Source organism: Giraffa tippelskirchi, chromosome 10 (assembly GCF_054371585.1).
Source record: "Giraffa tippelskirchi isolate mGirTip1 chromosome 10, T2T-mGirTip1v1.2.pri, whole genome shotgun sequence".
Taxonomy (NCBI): domain Eukaryota; kingdom Metazoa; phylum Chordata; class Mammalia; order Artiodactyla; family Giraffidae; genus Giraffa; species Giraffa tippelskirchi.
The window spans coordinates 136,344,112-136,361,848 of record NC_137284.1 but is presented as its reverse complement, the minus strand read 5'-3'; the positions used below and the strand labels follow the sequence as shown (position 1 = coordinate 136,361,848).

The 17,737-nt window shown below is 40.2% G+C and overlaps 2 protein-coding genes across 3 annotated transcripts; one reads left to right on the top strand and one right to left on the bottom strand.

Annotated features, from left to right (window-relative positions):
- Positions 1 to 31: 31 nt before the first annotated feature.
- Positions 32 to 12,140, bottom strand: GARIN1A (golgi associated RAB2 interactor 1A). Of its 2 annotated transcripts, XM_081531226.1 has the most exons (6): positions 11,887 to 12,140; positions 11,257 to 11,495; positions 9,397 to 9,581; positions 8,342 to 8,588; positions 6,706 to 6,824; positions 32 to 400 (listed from the first exon to the last, which is right to left on the bottom strand). In XM_081531226.1, exons 3-6 carry the CDS (start codon positions 9,558 to 9,560, stop codon positions 202 to 204), a joined length of 729 nt encoding a protein of 242 aa, XP_081387352.1. In that variant the 5' UTR covers positions 9,561 to 9,581; positions 11,257 to 11,495; positions 11,887 to 12,140; the 3' UTR covers positions 32 to 201. The 2 variants fall into 2 exon arrangements, with proteins under 2 accessions (XP_081387352.1, XP_081387351.1); XM_081531225.1 differs by lacking the exon at positions 11,257 to 11,495.
- LOC145522550 (cytochrome c oxidase subunit 7A2, mitochondrial) lies at positions 3,033 to 3,424 on the top strand. Its single transcript, XM_081531227.1, has one exon. It carries the CDS (start codon positions 3,072 to 3,074, stop codon positions 3,321 to 3,323), a length of 252 nt encoding a protein of 83 aa, XP_081387353.1. The 5' UTR covers positions 3,033 to 3,071; the 3' UTR covers positions 3,324 to 3,424.
- Positions 12,141 to 17,737: the final 5,597 nt, after the last annotated feature.

The following is a 17,737-nucleotide window of genomic DNA, read 5'->3' as shown; positions in this document are numbered from 1 at the left end:
ACCCTCCCTCCCATAGCACAACCTACAACAATCAGGGACTCATTCGGAGGTTTATTGGTGGACGTACAGAAGCATCTTGTTATAAACACCATCTTACCTCTCCCAGGGTCATTTGGGCCACAGTAGGAAACCTGTACTATAGAAGTTTGTAACAAGTGCACTGAATGAAGCCACGGAAGACAACCCTGTTTGGGCTAGGTGTTAGGGTCCCCAAAAGTTCTCTCCTAGGGAACTGGCTACAGGAGCCTGCATGTAGTACTCCTCGGCATTCTCTTGTTCCCAGAGACTGTGGCTCAAGGTGGCTCTCATGGGTATATTCGAAATGGCCGGGGATGACGCTGGCGAGGATGTGTTGTCGTTGCAGTTGAAATTGTCTCTTTCAATGGCACTGTTGGTGTTTCTGGAGTAGCCCAGGAATATCAGGGTCATTGAAAGCAACAGAAAAAAAAGAAAGCATTGGTAAGAATCGAATTTTAAAACTGTTGTTTATCTATGTTTTTTCCAGCACAGATTCCTTCAACCCACATCTGGGTTGAAGTGAAAAGGCACCAAAAAGAAAGTTAAAAATAACACACACTTAGTATTCATAGATAAGCGCGATGAGTTGTTTTTTTCCAATGAAAATAATTTTAGGGTTATTTAGCCAGAGACAGGTAATATGGACTAATAATCTAAAAATGTCTTTGCCACGAAACACCTAGAACTGCTAGATAAAATATAATCAACGTAATTTTAAATGTATCATTATATTTATGAAAAGTAAAGTAAAAATCCTCGGGACCAAAAATTAAAGATCAATGAGGCAGGAGTTAAAGCTGAGCTGCCTGAGGGACTGGCCAGTCTTGGTGACCCAGGCCCTGGGTTTATTTATTTGTTTATTTTGGCTATGCTGAGTCTTTGTTGCAGTGTAGGCTTTCTCTAGTTGTGGTGAGAGGGGGCTTCTCTCTAGTTGTGCTTGCCTGGGTTTCTCATTGTAGTGGCTTCTCTTGTTGCAGAGCATGGGCTCTAGTGTGCATGGATCTGGTTGCTCTGTGGCACGTGGAATCCTCCTGGACCAGGGATTGAACTCATGTCCCCTTCATTGGAGGTGGATTCTTAACCACTGGATCATCAGGGGAAGTCCAGGCCTTGGGTTTTTATGGCCATGTGACCCAGGAGGTTAAGTATTGGGACCCAGCTCATAGGAGTCTGAGGCCCTCAAGGAGGAGAAGGGAACAAACTTTTTTTTGCTATATTTCTTTGTCTTCGTCACATAAGACATTTTTTTCTTAAACTGTGAGTTGTATGGCAACAATCTATTTCTTGAAGACTAACTTTCTTTAAACCCAGAGCTAATGATTACACAAAACAACACATCTTGCTCAAGGGTATGTTTTTCCTTAAGCTCTGCACTAATGATTATGTAACAACAATGTATCTTGCTTGAGGACATGTTTCTCCTTCTTAACAGGAACCTTCTGTCTAATCTTGTTATCTTATGTTGTGGGAGTGGGTCTGGTAAAACTTTCCTATTGTTAGTTCTAATTCTGTTATCTTAAAATGTATGTTGTGGGAGTGAGTCTGATAAGACCTTCTACTCTTAGTGAAAGAAAGAAAGTGAAGTCGCTCAATCTCTTTGCAATCCCATTGACTGTAGCCCACCAGGCTCCTCCGTCCATGGAATTTTCCAGGCAAGAATACTGGAGTGGGTTGCCATTTCCTTCTCCAGGGGATCTTCCTGACCCAGGGATCAAACCGGGGTATCCCGCATTGCAGGCAGACACTTTACTATCTGAGCCACCAGGGAAGCCCAAAGTGAAAAGTGAAATCGTTAGTCACTTAGTCATGTCTGACTGTTTGTGAACTCATGGACTTTAGCCCCCCAGGTTCCTCTGTCCATGGGGATTCTCCAGGAAAGAATACTGTAGTGGGTTGCCATGCTCTTCTCCAGGGACTCTTCCCTGTTGGTTACTAACCAACTGAAAAACTATATAAAGCCTTGATAAGACTAGTGAGTGGGGCACTCTCCATCCCCCTTCTGATGTCTGTGTCAGAAGCTTTCTCTGTCCCTTTTTCACTGTAATAAAACTGCCACATGAAGCTCTGAGTGCCTGAAGCCTTGTCCCTGGTTCCAAAGCTAAATCTTTTTCTTCGGAGATCATGAATTCGACACCGGCCAAGGTATTTGCATAAGTCCAGGACTTTCAAAGCCACCTTCTTGACAAAAGGGGATATCACTTCCCTGGTGATCCAATGGTTAAGAATACACCTGCTGATGCAGGGAACACAGGTTCAATCCCTAGTCTGGGAAGATTCCACATGCTACTAAGCTCATGCTCCATGGCAAAATAAGCCACTGCAATGAGAGGCCCGTGTACTACAATTAGAGAGTAGCCCCTGCTCTCTGCAACTAGAGAAAGCTTGCGTGTGTAGCAGTGAAGACCCTGTGCAGCCAAAAATTAATTAATTTAAAGGGGCAGGGGAATACCAGAAAGAAATCCATCCAGTGTCAAAGCCAACTTGGATTCTGGGTCAACTATACCAATGTGGATTCTGGGTCAAAACAAAAGTCTCTGTTGAAAATCCTTATCCTTGGGACTGTCCCAGTACTGGTTTGAGATCTGAAATGATACGGGGTCCAATAACTTCCAAGCTGAGAAACGAATGTAAAAATTTTCTTCTGAGCCATTAATCTCTGTGAGGCAAACTTACAGTGGTTCTGTGGGGTCAAACCCTGCCCCTCCAATTTAGGCCAACATGATTCCCACAGATATGGGCCTGTTTGAGAAAAGCTCAGATAAAATATTACAGCTACAGATAGCCCCAAGGCCCAGAGGGTTGGTATCTATGTGAGAGAAAGCAGAGAGAAGCAACAGGGCATCTGATGTGCCTGTAAACAGGAGGGCTTCTACATTGCCCGCAGCTTCTCAGGAGAAAGTGCAGCCAGCCAGTTTGGGAAGAAGGAAGCTGGGGAAGTAAGTGCACGGAGTCTGTGGCACAGTCTGAAGAGGCTGGTGAAGTATGTGCCTTAAGAACTCTCAAAACCGGCTGGTGGTCGGTTGTCGCCGTTGGTGGGCAGTAACTGAGCCAAGATGCTACGGAATCTTCTGGCTCTCCGTCAGATTACTAAGAGGACCATAAGTACTGCTTCACGCAGGCAGTTTGAAAATAAGGTTGCAGAGAAACAAAAGCTGTTTCAGGAGGATAATGGAATGCCAGTGCATCTGAAGGGTGGGATAGCTGATGCCCTCTTGTATAGAGCTACCATGATTCTTACAGTTGGTGGAACGGCATATGCCATGTATGAACTGGCTGTGGCTTCATTTCCCAAGAAGCAGGATTGACTTCAGTTTATCCTCCAGCCATCAGTTGGTTCAGTTCATTCAGCTCTCTGTGGACCAGTAATCTGATACATAACCGAGTTCTTTGGGGATCAATATTTATTGACTTGTACTAGCTGCCACCAATAAAGCAGTCTTTACCATGAAAAAAAAAAAAAAAAAAGAACTCTCAAAACCACCAGAACACTCTTCCTTGCAGGACATGGCCTCTGCAAATGGAATCCAAATTGAGTAGGACAGGAACAATAAAAGCAAAGGAAAGAGAAAAATCAGCTAAAGATAGGAGAGAGGAACACAGCACTGGAATCCTAAAATGCTTAAGTCCATAGTGTTAGTCTCTCAGTCGTGCCTGACTCTTTGCGATCCCATGGACTGCAGCCCACCATGCTCCTCTCTCCATGAGATTTTCCAAGCAAGGATACTGGAGTGGGTTGCCACTTCCTTCTCCAGAGGATCTTCCCAACCCAGGGATCGAACACGGGTTTCCTGCACTGCAGGCAGATTCTTTACCAACTGAGTTACAATGGAAGCCCGTGAAGTCCATAACCACTTCACAAAAACAACACAAGAGGGAGCTCTGAGCCCAAACCAGACAGCTACCTTGACCAGCCCCTCCCGCCCAAAGGTTTAGGAGAACCATTTTGCATAAAAACAAGCATCAGAAAAGGATCATAATCCAAGATCATACAAAATTATCTCAGGAAGAAAGAGGTTATGAAGCATCTTAACTCCTTACAGACAACGAATGCACGCTAAAAAGACGTGCCTACAAGACACACGAAAACTGCAACCTAGCATTTCAAAATGAGCTCAGTTAAGAGACAATGACAGAGCATATGAAAGAACCAAGTCAGCCAGAATTTAAAGATTTATAAATGTGGTGGCAAAATTGAGAAAAGAATTAGACATTTCTAAAGAAACAAAAATTACTTCCAAAATGAAGGAACATGAAAATGAACAAAGCAGCTAATGCCTTAAGAGAAAGAGAAAAGCAAAAGTCCTCTCCTTGAGTTTCAGAAATAAGAAAGTGGCAGGCAATTAGATAGCAAAGATGATTCAACCCACATATAGTGAGCGTACTTTAAGAGGAAATTTTAATATTATAATTCAAGAAAACTATCTTGAAGTCAGAAAAAAAAAAAAAAAGACTGCCAAGTACATATAAAGGTGAACCATGACCTGGGAGGTGGTGAAGGGCAGGGAGGCCTGGCGTGCTGCAGTCCACAGGATCGCAAAGAGTGGGACACAACTGAGCAACTGAACAACAACAAATTGGGAGAACTGACCTGGCATGACCACCACTGGGACCCCGCCCCAGAGGGAGGCTATGGAAGCCCTGAGAAAGAGGATGTGTGGCGAGTCCTTTGTATAGAGCTGCTGCCTCATCCCGCCCCAGCTGAAGGAGAGAGGCTTTCTGGGACCACCCAGAGACCTTGAGCAGTGGTTCCCAGCGTCTGGGAAACTCAGTAGTTGAGGATACAAGATCTGCCCGGGGAACATGGAGGGTGGGAGAAATGGGAGAGCGGGTTTCTTTGATGATGGAGTGATGAGGATCTGTGTGCATCTGTGTCCAGGAGGTACTGTCCTCCCTCCAATAGCTGGTCATTTCCTGAAGACCAGATGTGAACTGTACCAGGGAGAGAGCCAGCCTGGAGCCACCGTAAACCCTGCCTGACTCCCTTAAGGGGAGGGGACACTGACAGCTAGTGCCTGGCAGGCATGGATGCCAGCAGATCCAGGGCCAGGGCGGGGGTGGGTGGGTGGGGTGGGCTTGCCTTGGGGTGAGGGGTGTTAAGTGCATGGTGCGTGCTAAGTTTCTTCAGTCCTGTCTGACTTTTTGTGATCCTGTGGACTGTAGACTGCCAGGCTCCTCTGTCTATGGGGATTCTCCAGGCAAGAATACTGGAGTGGGTTGCCATGCCCTCCTCCAGGGGATCTTCGCAACCCAGGGATGGAAACTTTGTCTCCTGCATCACAGGTGGATTCTTTACCTCTGAGCCACCGAGCCAGCCCGAGGGGTGGTAAGTAGGGGACTTCAAATAACCCAAGAAAGCTCCTAAGAGAAAAAGTCAGTTTCAAAATCAAGAAAGAAGGGGCTTCCCCTGTGGTCCAGTGATTAAGACTCCACCTTCTAATGTAGGGGATGCAGGTTTGATCCCTGGTCAGGGAACTAAGATGCCTCAAGGCCAAAAAGCGCCAAAAAAAAAAAATCGTGGGGACTTCCCTGGTGGTACAGTAGATAAAAGTATACGGGTTTGATTCCTGGTCCGGGAAGATTCCACATGCCATGGAGCAACTAAACCCATGAGCTGCAACTACTGAAGCCCATGCACCTAGAGGCCATGATTCGCAACAAGAGAAGCCACCACAATGAGAAGCTTGAGCACCACAACTAGAGAGTAGCCCCCACTCACTGCAACTAGAGAAAGCCATTGTGCAACAACAAAGATTCAGCACAATCAAAAATAAATAAATAAATAAAAATTATATTTTAAAAAAACCTTCAAAAATAAAATCAAATCAGGAAACTGAAGGAGAGGACTGACAACCCAGTCCCTACAAAGAAGGGCCATTGTAATATAAGGCCATGCTGACTGAAGGGGGGTGATGTGGCCACTTCAGAATTTTGATAACTTTCAGGCACTGGACGTTTTAATTTCAGAATTGAGGCTGCTTTTGCAGTTTAAAAGGACCAAAGAGCCCTTTTATATTCTAAGAGGGAGCCCATATATGCTTAGGGGGCCTGCCCAGAGACCAGCTTTTACTCAGGAGCAAGAGGAAGACTTCTTCCACTGAAAAAAATTATAAAAGGAAGAAAAAATTTTTGCATTTTGATGATACCCTCCGAGTTGTACTTGTTCAGTGTATTGACTGCATGATCTTGTGTTGGTTTTTCTATCACTTGTTACAGAAAGAATCTAACACAGTGACTTAGTAGATAGTAAAGCTTTGGAGCCAGCAGTAGTCTCCTCTATGAGTTAATGTCTATTCTGTCCATTTTATAGAATAGATAAGTGAGGCAAAGAGGCCTCAGGATTGTCTTACCCAAGGGACCCTTGCGAGCTGGGTTTGTCAACATCTAACTCCATGAGTCTGCTTTTATCACCCTTCTTTGAATTAACCTATTCATCCTCACTTCTTTTACTGAACATCTTCCATATGAAAACACTGGGGTTTGCCTAGGGAATATTTAGATCAAACAGCCACAGATCCTGTTTCCAAGAACAGGCTTATAATAAAATGAAGGGGAAACATCACATGTAAAAGTCTAAAGTGAAAAGAAGGAACTGAGATGGGTAGGCAGAGGGTGTCACTGATACTCCACCCCACCATGACTCTAGGCTGTGGGAAAGGGATGCCAAGGCAGCCTGCGTGGAGGACCCACCTGTGTACTGTGAGCTGGGAAGTTCCTGAGAGGTTCAAGAAATGGTCACTGTTCTGCTTGGCAACCAACAGCATGGAGCTTTCACTGGGCTGGGAGGATGATGGCAGGCTGCTTTCAGACTGGATGGAGAAATTGACAGTCAGATGACTGGGTCTAATCTCCAATAGCTCTTGGCCTCCTCAGGCCAGAACCTTGAAGAAATTCACTTGTGTCTTCCAGCCTAGTCCCAGGAACTGTTCCTTAAACATTAAGCCCTGGAATCATCAGACCAAAAACAGGGCCTCTAGCAGGATCTCCCCCTCTCCCTGATGGACTGCTTTGGCTACTCTGCCTAGAGCACAAGGTCTGATCCTTATGAACGAGAACAGCAGAGCTGTAAGGGCTGACCTCGAAGTCAGTGACCAAGTACCTAAAGCATACCACTTAAATGAGATGAAGCAAGTGTTTAGATCTTGAAATCTGGAGGTTTAAGGCTATCTAATCTATCATGCTTTTCCTTCTTATGCTTCTACCCTAAGCAGGTACTGGGTAAACCTTCTGTATGTCAAAAGAAGAAAAAAAGTCATTAAATAAACTAAAAGGGAAAACCAAATCCTTAGAACAAATATTTGCAAAAACTCGTGATTAAAGGCTTAAAGTTCCTGACATATAAAAAGCTCTGTTTTATAAATCAACTTAGAAAAATGCAAAGTTGCCAACAGAAAAATGGCCAAAGAACACAAACGATAGTGCAAAAAAAAGTTGGCATTCAAATTCATTGAAAATCAAAGAGCGGCCACATTTTTTTAACCTGTCAGATTAGACAAGGAAAATTTACGCTTCTCAATTGTGATAAGGATACAGTGACACAGTCACTCATATTATTAGAGAGAGTATAATTTGGTATGAACTTCCTGGAAATAATCTGACAATATATATTGAGAGCCTTAAAAATGTTCACACCCTTTGAATTCTGCTTCTAAATCTATTCTGGGAAAACCATCAGAAATGTGGACAATACATAAATGCTTGCTTTAGCACCAGTTACAATAATGAAAAGTTAGGAATTACTCTGAATGTCTGATATTAGAGGAATGGCGAAGTAAATTTTAACTCATTCATACAACTGAATAGCATGAAACTATCAAAATGATGTGTAAAAAGGGCTTTTGAAAGAAATGGAAAATGCTTATGATATATGATATAATATAAACTGAAAAAAAAGCAACATTGAGAAATATATTTATATATGTAATGTCCTCAAAGATATAAATTAAAAATTAAGATGAAAGACTAGAAGAATATATGCCAAAATGTTCCAAATGATTGCCTAGGGCTAGAGAGGAGTGGGGGTGATTTTTATGTAATTTTCTGATTTTTCTTCAGTGAACATTATTCCTTTATAACACAGAAAAAAAAAAACCCAGAAAACAATTTTTAAGTGAGCTCAGTACTTTATCACTTTTTAGGAAAACAAAATTACTTTTTAATGTCTATAGACCTCAGTGTGGTGTGTGCATATCACTGACCCTTGAAAAAGAGGGCTGCTGATCCCCACACCATGCTAGACTCGAACATCCATCCATTCTCCAGAGACGGTATGTCTCCAATTCCCAGCTGACCCTATGGATCTTGGCAGGATCTTGGTGAAACTTACTGTTTCTGTTGAGCAGCAGGGCAACTTGGGAACCAGGCAGTGAGAGATTCGGATTCTTGGATCTTTGGTGGTGATGGACAGACCTCTCTGCAGAATTTTCACCAAACGGATCCAGAACTGAAACACGGTCTCTGGGTGCTTTTCGTGGAGCCTCAGGTAGTAGATCTTTTCAGTCACCGTCCTAACCCTTAGGATGCGTTGGAGCCGGTCATAGATTCGCAGTTCCACGTACTTCAGGGGCAGAATCCTGGGCACAATCAGGAAATTCCCATGACAGAGGCCCCAGTGGTTTTAATGAACCTTTCTGGGTCAACCCCATTAGACTCCTGCTTGGGGGATGCCAGAGAGCGAAGGCTTGTGGTCTGAGGGTGGAAATGATCACTAAAACCTATTCTTCTCTGATTTCTAGAGCCTTGGTTATTAAAGAATCTGCTCAAACCAATAACAATGGCTGATGGTTGATGTATTAAAATCTCATTTAACCCTCACAACAACCCCTTGATGAAGGAAAGATAAGTAGTATTAATTCCTTGTTACAGAATTTGAAACTGTGACTCAGAGAAGCTAAGTGATTTGCCCAAGCTTAGATCTTCTTAAGTAGGAATTGGAGCTAAGATTTTCTGATTCCATCTCTAGGTCTCCTTCTCCCTAGATCCTGAGTAATTGTGCTGAAAGAGTAAGGAGAAGGACGGAGGTCTGGTATTTTACATCCAGTATTTTTTTTCAATTTCAATACCTCATAATCCTATTTGACTTTCATATTGCTCACCTTTCTTTTTGAAAACCTCCAAGTCTATATTGACAAAACAAAAAATAAGCAAAAGGAAGCCAAGATTCTCAAAAACTAGGAAGAGATAATGACTAGTGCTCTACTCCAGCACCAAGTACAGCACTTGGTACATAGAGACACTAAATAAATATGTGTTAAATGAATGAAGGAAGTCTACCCAGTTTATAAGCTAAAGTACACTGTCCTTTCTTGTCTAGAGACCAGTCGCAAAACAATTCAGTTGTTCACTCAGCCCCTTCCATCACCTCCCTCAATCTTCCTTTACCTGCTGAGGGTGATGACTGGGGCACTCCCAGGTGTGCTCCAGGTGGAAAACTGACCCTGGGGCCAGGTGACGTTGGCCATCAGGAGAACGTTGGGGAGTGGCAAGGAGGGTACTGACGAGGTCACCCCAAGGATCACAGTGGTTGGCCCTTCACAGTCATCCATCCAGTTCCCAGGCTTAGTGACCTAGAAGTCAGCCCCAGGCACATGGAGTCAGAGAGAAACAGAAGACAAGGGTGGAAGATTACAGGTGCTAGAAAATGGCACTTCAACTTGGCAACAGGCATGGAGCACCTGTGTTCTTGCACACCGGGCTGGGCCATGACCTGCCATCCATCCTTCCCGTGGGTAGTCCCCAAAGAGAATTTAGGTCATTGGCAACAGGAACTCGGTCACCCTCCTTCGTGTCCTTTGCATGACTAACTTTAAAAGGATGTGCTGGTAAGACAAAGCTGATCACCATTTTATTCCTCCGTCCTTGGGCAGAAGAAGGCGGCACAGGTTTCTAATGATCTGGAACGGGGATTATGCAAAGAAAGTTCCAGAAGGGGAGGAGAATGAGGAAAAAGCTGTTGAATGGGGAAGACCCAGGCAGCCCAACTTGAGAGAGGTTTGGGGAGCTTCCCTCAAGATGATGGACAGTCTGGCTTGCTGCTGGGTCCTGAGAGTAATAAGGACCTGTTCTCTTGCAGTGCTCAGGGCTGTGGCAGGACAGGAAGATGGCAGCCTGGCACTTGGGCGCAGTCTCAGCTGAGACACCCCCACACCTCACTGTCCAGGACAGGCAGATAAGCACCAGGACTGTAGCATCCAAGGAACCACAGGGATCAGGATCTAAGGGGTGACCCCTATGTTCCCGAGACCAGAGGGCCTTCTCCCAATGTCCCAGACTCTGTAAGACCATCAGGGCCATTCACAGCCTGTGATGGATCTGGGCAACAGGGGAGAGCCCCAGCAATGCCTGAAATGTCAGTTTCCACAAGCCTAGTAGATGGTACTCTGAGAAAAGTGAATTTTGATTTTGTGAAGAAAAAAGAGTAGCATTTCTTGAAGCCCATGTTGTGGAATGAAATTCATATGTGCTACAAAACACAGAGGGCCACACACATAGAGTAATACATAAATGTTTGCGGGTGATGTTTCTTGGCAGTGACGGTAGCGCTGGTGATGCTGAGGAGAGGGGAAGGAGGGAGCAGCATAACTCTGTGGGCTGGATCATTTCAAGGCAGCTTTTAGCTCTGACAAGCTAGCTTCAGCAGGCAGGCTTTTCCCCTCCCTGGCACAGTATGGGTCTCCTGGGGCAGCTCAGGGATGGGGAAGACCTTGAGCTATGAACCAGCTCGCTAAGACCTGGGGGACCTCATCAGAGAGAGGCTCACTACTCTGTGAAATGGTCTCCAAATTAAGTTCAACACCCACCTCTGATTATTTCCACCCTCTCTCCCAGGGTTCCTCATCACTTTTCAACTCCACCAAATAGATTCCTGACTGCAGACCCTCCCTGTGCATTCCAGCCTCCTGGCTTCACCCAGGAGCTTGAAAACCTTTCCCTCTGCCTGAAAGGTTTTCCCTTCCAACTCTTCCACTTACCAAAGTCTTAGGAACACCTCAAAGAGGTGCTTAAGACCATGTATTCTGGGAAAGCTTCCACAACCGCCCATGTCGAGGGTTTGCTCTGCTCACGCTATAGGGCTCAGCAGGTCCAAACCCTCTGACATAGAGCTTTCTTAACAACTACCATTTCACATTATGTCCTTTGAACCTTCAAAGTCACAAGCTTCTTGGCCCAGGGGCACTATCTCATCCCTCTTTGCATCTCCTGCCCCTCACACAGCTTGTTGACAAACTGGCGATGCCATACCTGCCATGGAGCACAAGGGGGTCACCAGCCAGACCACTGGAGGGAGGTGGGGGAGCATCTTGGTAAAATGTCACACAGATTGAAATAAACATCCTGTGCTCTTGGTGGCTCCATGCTTCTCAGGCCACACTCACTCACTTGAGTGGGTCATATTACTACTCTCCTGGGGATCAGTAGAATCTGGGCAAGGCTAATTTATCCAGGACCTTGCTCTCATGCAAGGGTGTTTGTAAGACATCCTAGAAAGAAGGAGGTTGGGTTTCAGAGCAGAGATTCTGACAGCCGCCTTCACCCTCTTTAACCAGCCGGTATGCACTGGTGGCCCCAGAAGGTGCCTGTGGACCCCCCCTCACCCCTGGAAAACGGGTCCTGCTGTCTCCTTCTGCAGGTATAACTCTATTTCCCAAAAGTATCTGACTTGCAGGGAGCCCTGTGATGCTGTAGGCACAAACCAAGGTGAACTTAGGATCCAGACACTCCTGTTTTCTCTGGCTCTACCTGCTTCCCTGCTTCTTCCTCCTCCTCACAGCTTTCAAAGGCTGTGGCATTTGGGGGCCAAACCCTGGGAATAGGCTTTGGGGTGTGGGGGCAGAGGGGGTGAGGAGAGGGGCCCTGAGCACACAAGGGTACCTGGATAAAGATGCTTTCAAACACCACTGAGTCAGAGAACAAGTTGAATTCTGGAGAATGAATCAGTTGACAAAGGAGGCCATCTTCTACCCCAAGTTCCACTCCAGGGCCTGGTTCCCTGACCTCAGGTGGGAGGCCCCGAATTTTACTCATTGGTTCTTGGGAAGAATGGGCTGGGGAACATCTCTGGGGCTCCACGCAGACCCAGCCCAACTCGAAGGTGATGTTGTGACCTCTTCTCCCCCCACCTCTACAGTGCCACCCCTCCTGATGTAGGGCTGTCCCCCAGGCTGGGGGGTGGGGGATGCTGTGGGCTCACAATGGCAGGAATGACATCAAGGAATGTGATGGGTAACAACAGGAAAGGAAGGCAGACAAGAGGCAAGGAAGGACTGGCGATGAGCAGGGCATCTCTCCTCTTTCCTACTCACTACAAACCAGCAGTAATGTAGCTTCCTCCATTCTTCACTCAGTCTCCTCACACATACATAAGGAAAACGATTCTCCCAAGGTTGTGAGCTGCCAGAGTAGCAAGGGAGTCTCTCTGAAGCCTCTCACAAAAACTTCTCTGTATGTGTGACCTGTTCACCCAATGCCAGGCCTTCACCAGGCCAGGGGAGGTCAGGATGGGGGCCACAATTCAGCCCAATCTTTCCTCCCCATCTCATGAGATGAAAAAAAAATTTTTTTTAAACATCAGGTTATTGACAAAGCAAAGAGGCTTATTTATTTGGAAGCTGTGAGCGAACGAGGAGGTACGATACAGCGTATGCTGGAGCATCAGAGAAAACATCATGAAAACCAACTGTTATCTTTTTAGGGATCTGAACGAGCCAGTTAAACACAGCAATTATTTAAATTTTAATAATATAAACTGATAATTCAATAAGTTATATAAAAAGCAAGGTAATAGATGCCCAAAGTCATCACTTCTTAATCATTTTACTCTATTTTATGTCTCTTTATTCCCTTTGGGTTATTGATTTCTATTGGTAGAAACGATATATAATGTGCTACCATTGCTTCTCTCTTCTCAGGTGTACAGGAAGTTCACAGTGGTTGCTGTCTTGAAACCAGCCATGCTGGGAGATGTTTACATGATAGAAATCAGCCAGTGCTAAAATCTGGCCTTAATTTATTGCCGTTGTGATTGTCTAAAGGGATAAAGAAAATGTCAATGATGCCAAATTAAAAGAGTGTCTATAGCTGTTACATTGTGGACACAAAGAAAAATCTGAGGAAATGATCTTCCAGTATGTGAAAGGTATTATCTAAATTGGCAAAGAAGGTGCTGGTCATTATCTTTAACAGAGTTCCGAAAGGCAACTTTGTTATTTCACATTCCCCTTATTCATGAATGTAAGTGGAAAAATCAGCCAGCATTCATGTCAGAACTACACTGGCTTGTCAGTTACACAGGTTGGCTAGGAACACAAAAAATCTGACAAAAATCCATGAAAGCTTTCTGTGAGAATCAACTGGCATCTGAAAGTTACAGTAGAATATTGTATAGTCTACTGTTGTAAATTGTGTGCTTTAAAGTAAATTTTTATTGAGTAAAATGTTATAAAGTAAGATTTTTTAAAGAAAAAACCATGTATACTTATATGTATTTCCCCTTACTGCCACCTCCTTGGAAAGCTGGTGGTTAGACATTTAACAGCACACCACTGTGGTGGTACCAGCTACTGCAATTCTTTCCCTGGTTCCAGGACATGAAACTTTCACTTAAAGACATCTTCAGGTTGCAAGAAGTTGAGGAGGGATGAGCCATTAGTTACCTCTCTGAGACGCTGGCTGTACAAGCTGCAGGCTCTCATTTGGTGCTTCAACAGGCCAAGGGGTGAGTTCTCTCATCTTTTAAACTCTCAAGACACACTGCTACAGTCCACCCATGACTGCACTTGAATCTTTTGGTGCGTCTCCTATCAGGAGGGAAACCCGCTTCTCATTGTTTTCCCAAAGCTGTGACATCAGAAGCAGGATTAGCTTATTTCTTCTTAAGACTCACTCATATATATATAATATTTGTATTATATGTAATACATACATACTATGTATATATATAGTATTATATTACATATAATATAAATATTATAGTATATATATATAATATATAATATAATTATATATAATGTAACATAATATATATTTTATAACATTTTATATATAATATGAAAAATATTTTATATTATATATAACAATGTACATATATTATTATATATTATATATTACATAAATGATACATATTACATACATATTATATATAGTATATATATTATATAACATTATATATATAAGATAATATATAATATACATAATATATATTATATATAATATATATTACATATATATTATATATTATTAAATATTATATAACATATATATTATATAGATATACTATATATTCATATATATTTATTATATGGAGTATATATTGTATGTATATTATATATCTTATATTATATATAAGATATATGTAATGTATATATAATATATAATATATATTATATAATATATCATATATTAGTATAATATATATAACATAATTATATATATTATATATTATATTGTACATAATTATATATTATATATAATACTGTTAATATACAATATAATATAGAATATATAATAATTTATTATTATATTATTATTGATAATATAATAGTATACTATATTAATATATAATAATAATTATTATTAATTATATATTATCATATAGGTATAATATATATATGATATATATGTTGTATATATACAAATACTATATATACTATATATATTTTTTAATATATGTAATATAATTATATATTATATATACTATGTATATAACATATATATAATATATTAAATATACTATATATACTATATACTACATATAATATATTAAATATACTATATATAATATATATTATATATATACTACATATATACACTAATATATATGTTTATAATATATAATATATATAATATAATGTATAATATATAATACAATATATATTGTATAAATATATAATATATAAATTGAGTATATAATAAATTTATATGTATAATATTATACATATAAATTTATTATATACTCAATATATATCATAAATATTTATATATAATATATATATTATATTATAATATATATATTATATACTATATATATTATATTATATATAGTATAATATAATATATAGTATATATATTTTGTTTTATATATTTTATATATTAATATTATATAATAATATATATAACTATATATAATATTTGTATTATATGTAATACATACATACTATGTATATATATAGTATTATATTACATATAATACAAATATATATAATTATATTATATATAGTATGTATTAGATATAATACATACTATATGTATAGTATATATCTAATACATACTATATATAATATATGGTATATATATTCCATATAATATATGACAATATTATAGCATATAATATATATTTTATATAACATATTATATTGTAACATTATATAATTATATATGTTATATTGACATATAACATATATATTATATAAATATACATTGATATGTAATATATTATTATATATAATGTGTATATTATATATAGTATATACAGTATATACAGTATATATTATATATATAGTTTGTGTGTATATATATATATGCTTGGATTATTTACCTTGAGCATGTATTTCCTTTTTAAAGAAATAAATTTTAAAATAAAGAGTGTTACAGAATTATCCTATGTATGGCCGTACAAATATTTGCTGAGAAGCAACTATGCTTGCCAAGGTATACCACATGTTGGACGAATCATTACTAGCTCTAAAAGTAGCCTGATCAGGGTTGTGGATGTGGTCAGGGCTGTCTTAGACATAACTCTTTACTTGTTGAGGTTAAAAAAACCCAAAAACATATTTGAAGAAATAAGGGTGGGAAACTTTCCAAATGTAATAGAAACTGTAAACCTACATCTATACAAAGAATAAGAACACTACGAATTGTAACTATGTAAGTAAACTTTAAAAATATACATATTAAAATATATATTATAGGGCTTCCCTGGTGGCTCAGACGTTGAGGAATCTACCTCCAACTCAGGAGACGCGGGTTTAATATCTGGGTTGGGAAGATTCCCTGGAGAAGGAAATGGCTACCCACTTCAGCATGGACAGAGAAGCCTAGAAATTGTAAATATATACGCAAATTTTTAAAATATACATATTAAAATATATATTGTATATAATTTTAAGAGTTCTTTAAATAAATTGTTTAAAAAATTACAACAATGTAATATGTAACATCAAATTTAGAACACATGACAAGAATGGCACATTGAATAAGAGTGTGGAGATAAAAATGTACTGTTGCATGGCTCTTACATTATACATGAGTGGTATAATACTATTTGAAGGTAGACTGTAGTAAGTTGAAGATGTCTATTGTAAACTCTAGAAGAGAGAAACCATTAAAAAAATTAAAGGGAAGAGGTATTAGGTAATAAATCAATAGTGGAGGTAAAATACAACACTGAAGAATTTTCAGTTAATCCAAAAGAAGAAGGAAAACAGTAATAAAGACAGTTAATGCTCAGTGGTGATTTATTTTTTAAAACTATTTTAATATATGTTTTATTTATTTATTTATTTTGGCTGCACTGGGTCTTCATTGCCACATGTGGGCTCTTTGTTGGGGCATGTGGTTTTCTCTTATTGCAGAACGTAGGCTCAAGAGCACAGCATCAATAGTTGTGCCACATGGGCTTGGTTACCCTGTGGCATTTGGGACCTCCATTCCCTGACCAGGGATTGAACCCACGTCCCCTGCAGTGGAAGGCAGATTCTTAACCACTGGACCACCAGGGAAGTCCCTCAAGTGATGAATGCTGAGTCATCAAGTTGGTATAGGTTTGCCATATAAAGCAAATCAAGTTTGTTGGCATTATTAATACTATGTGTGCAAAGCAGCATATAAAACAAGCATTGTAAGTTATAGCCATTTTATAATTTTAAATTTTGTTACAATAAGTTTGCTTAAGAAAAAAATCTCACATGTGCCCACATAAGAATTACCTCCAGGGTGATAAAACTCATTATTGACTTATTTTTCTTTACTGCATTTTGAAGAGTCCTTGAAAAAGGAAGAAAAAAAACCAACCAGCCATGATGTAGACAAAAGAGCTGCATACTGGAACAGACCGCTGATTAATCCAATGACATTGTCTAAGTTACTTAGTTTCCTTCTGTTTCCTCTGTGGTAAAATGAAAAGACACCACCCAATAAACTAGCCACCAGCCACAAGTGATTACTGAGCACTTCAAATGTGGCTAGTCCAAATGCAGGTGTGTTGTAAGTGTAAAATACTCACCAATACAAATACACACTTAGAAAAAAAATAAAAATGTAAAACATCTCGTTAATAAGTCTTCACGTTGATTATATATTGAAATATTCTTAATGTATTAGGTTAGGTAGAATTTGTTTAAAATAACTTTTCCTGTTTCTTTTTTCATGTGACCACTAGACAATTTTAAATCATATATACGGCTTGCATTATACCTTTATTGGACAGTGCTAAACTAGATCGTATCTTCTAGTCCTTAATATTCTGATACTTATCCTAAGCTTTAGGAGTGCAGCCCTTCAAACCCAGAAAGCATACATTTAAAGCAGTTCAGTTCCTTCATCCCATTCCACTAGATGGCAGTAGAGTTACAGCTTCAAGCTAACAACATATTTTAAAACAGTTGCAGTTCTCTAAACATGTTGAGAAGGCAATGGCACCCCACTCCAGTACTCTTGCCTGGAAAATCCCATGGACGGAGGAGCCTGTTAGTTGCAGCTCCATGCCCTTACTCCACTATTTGCT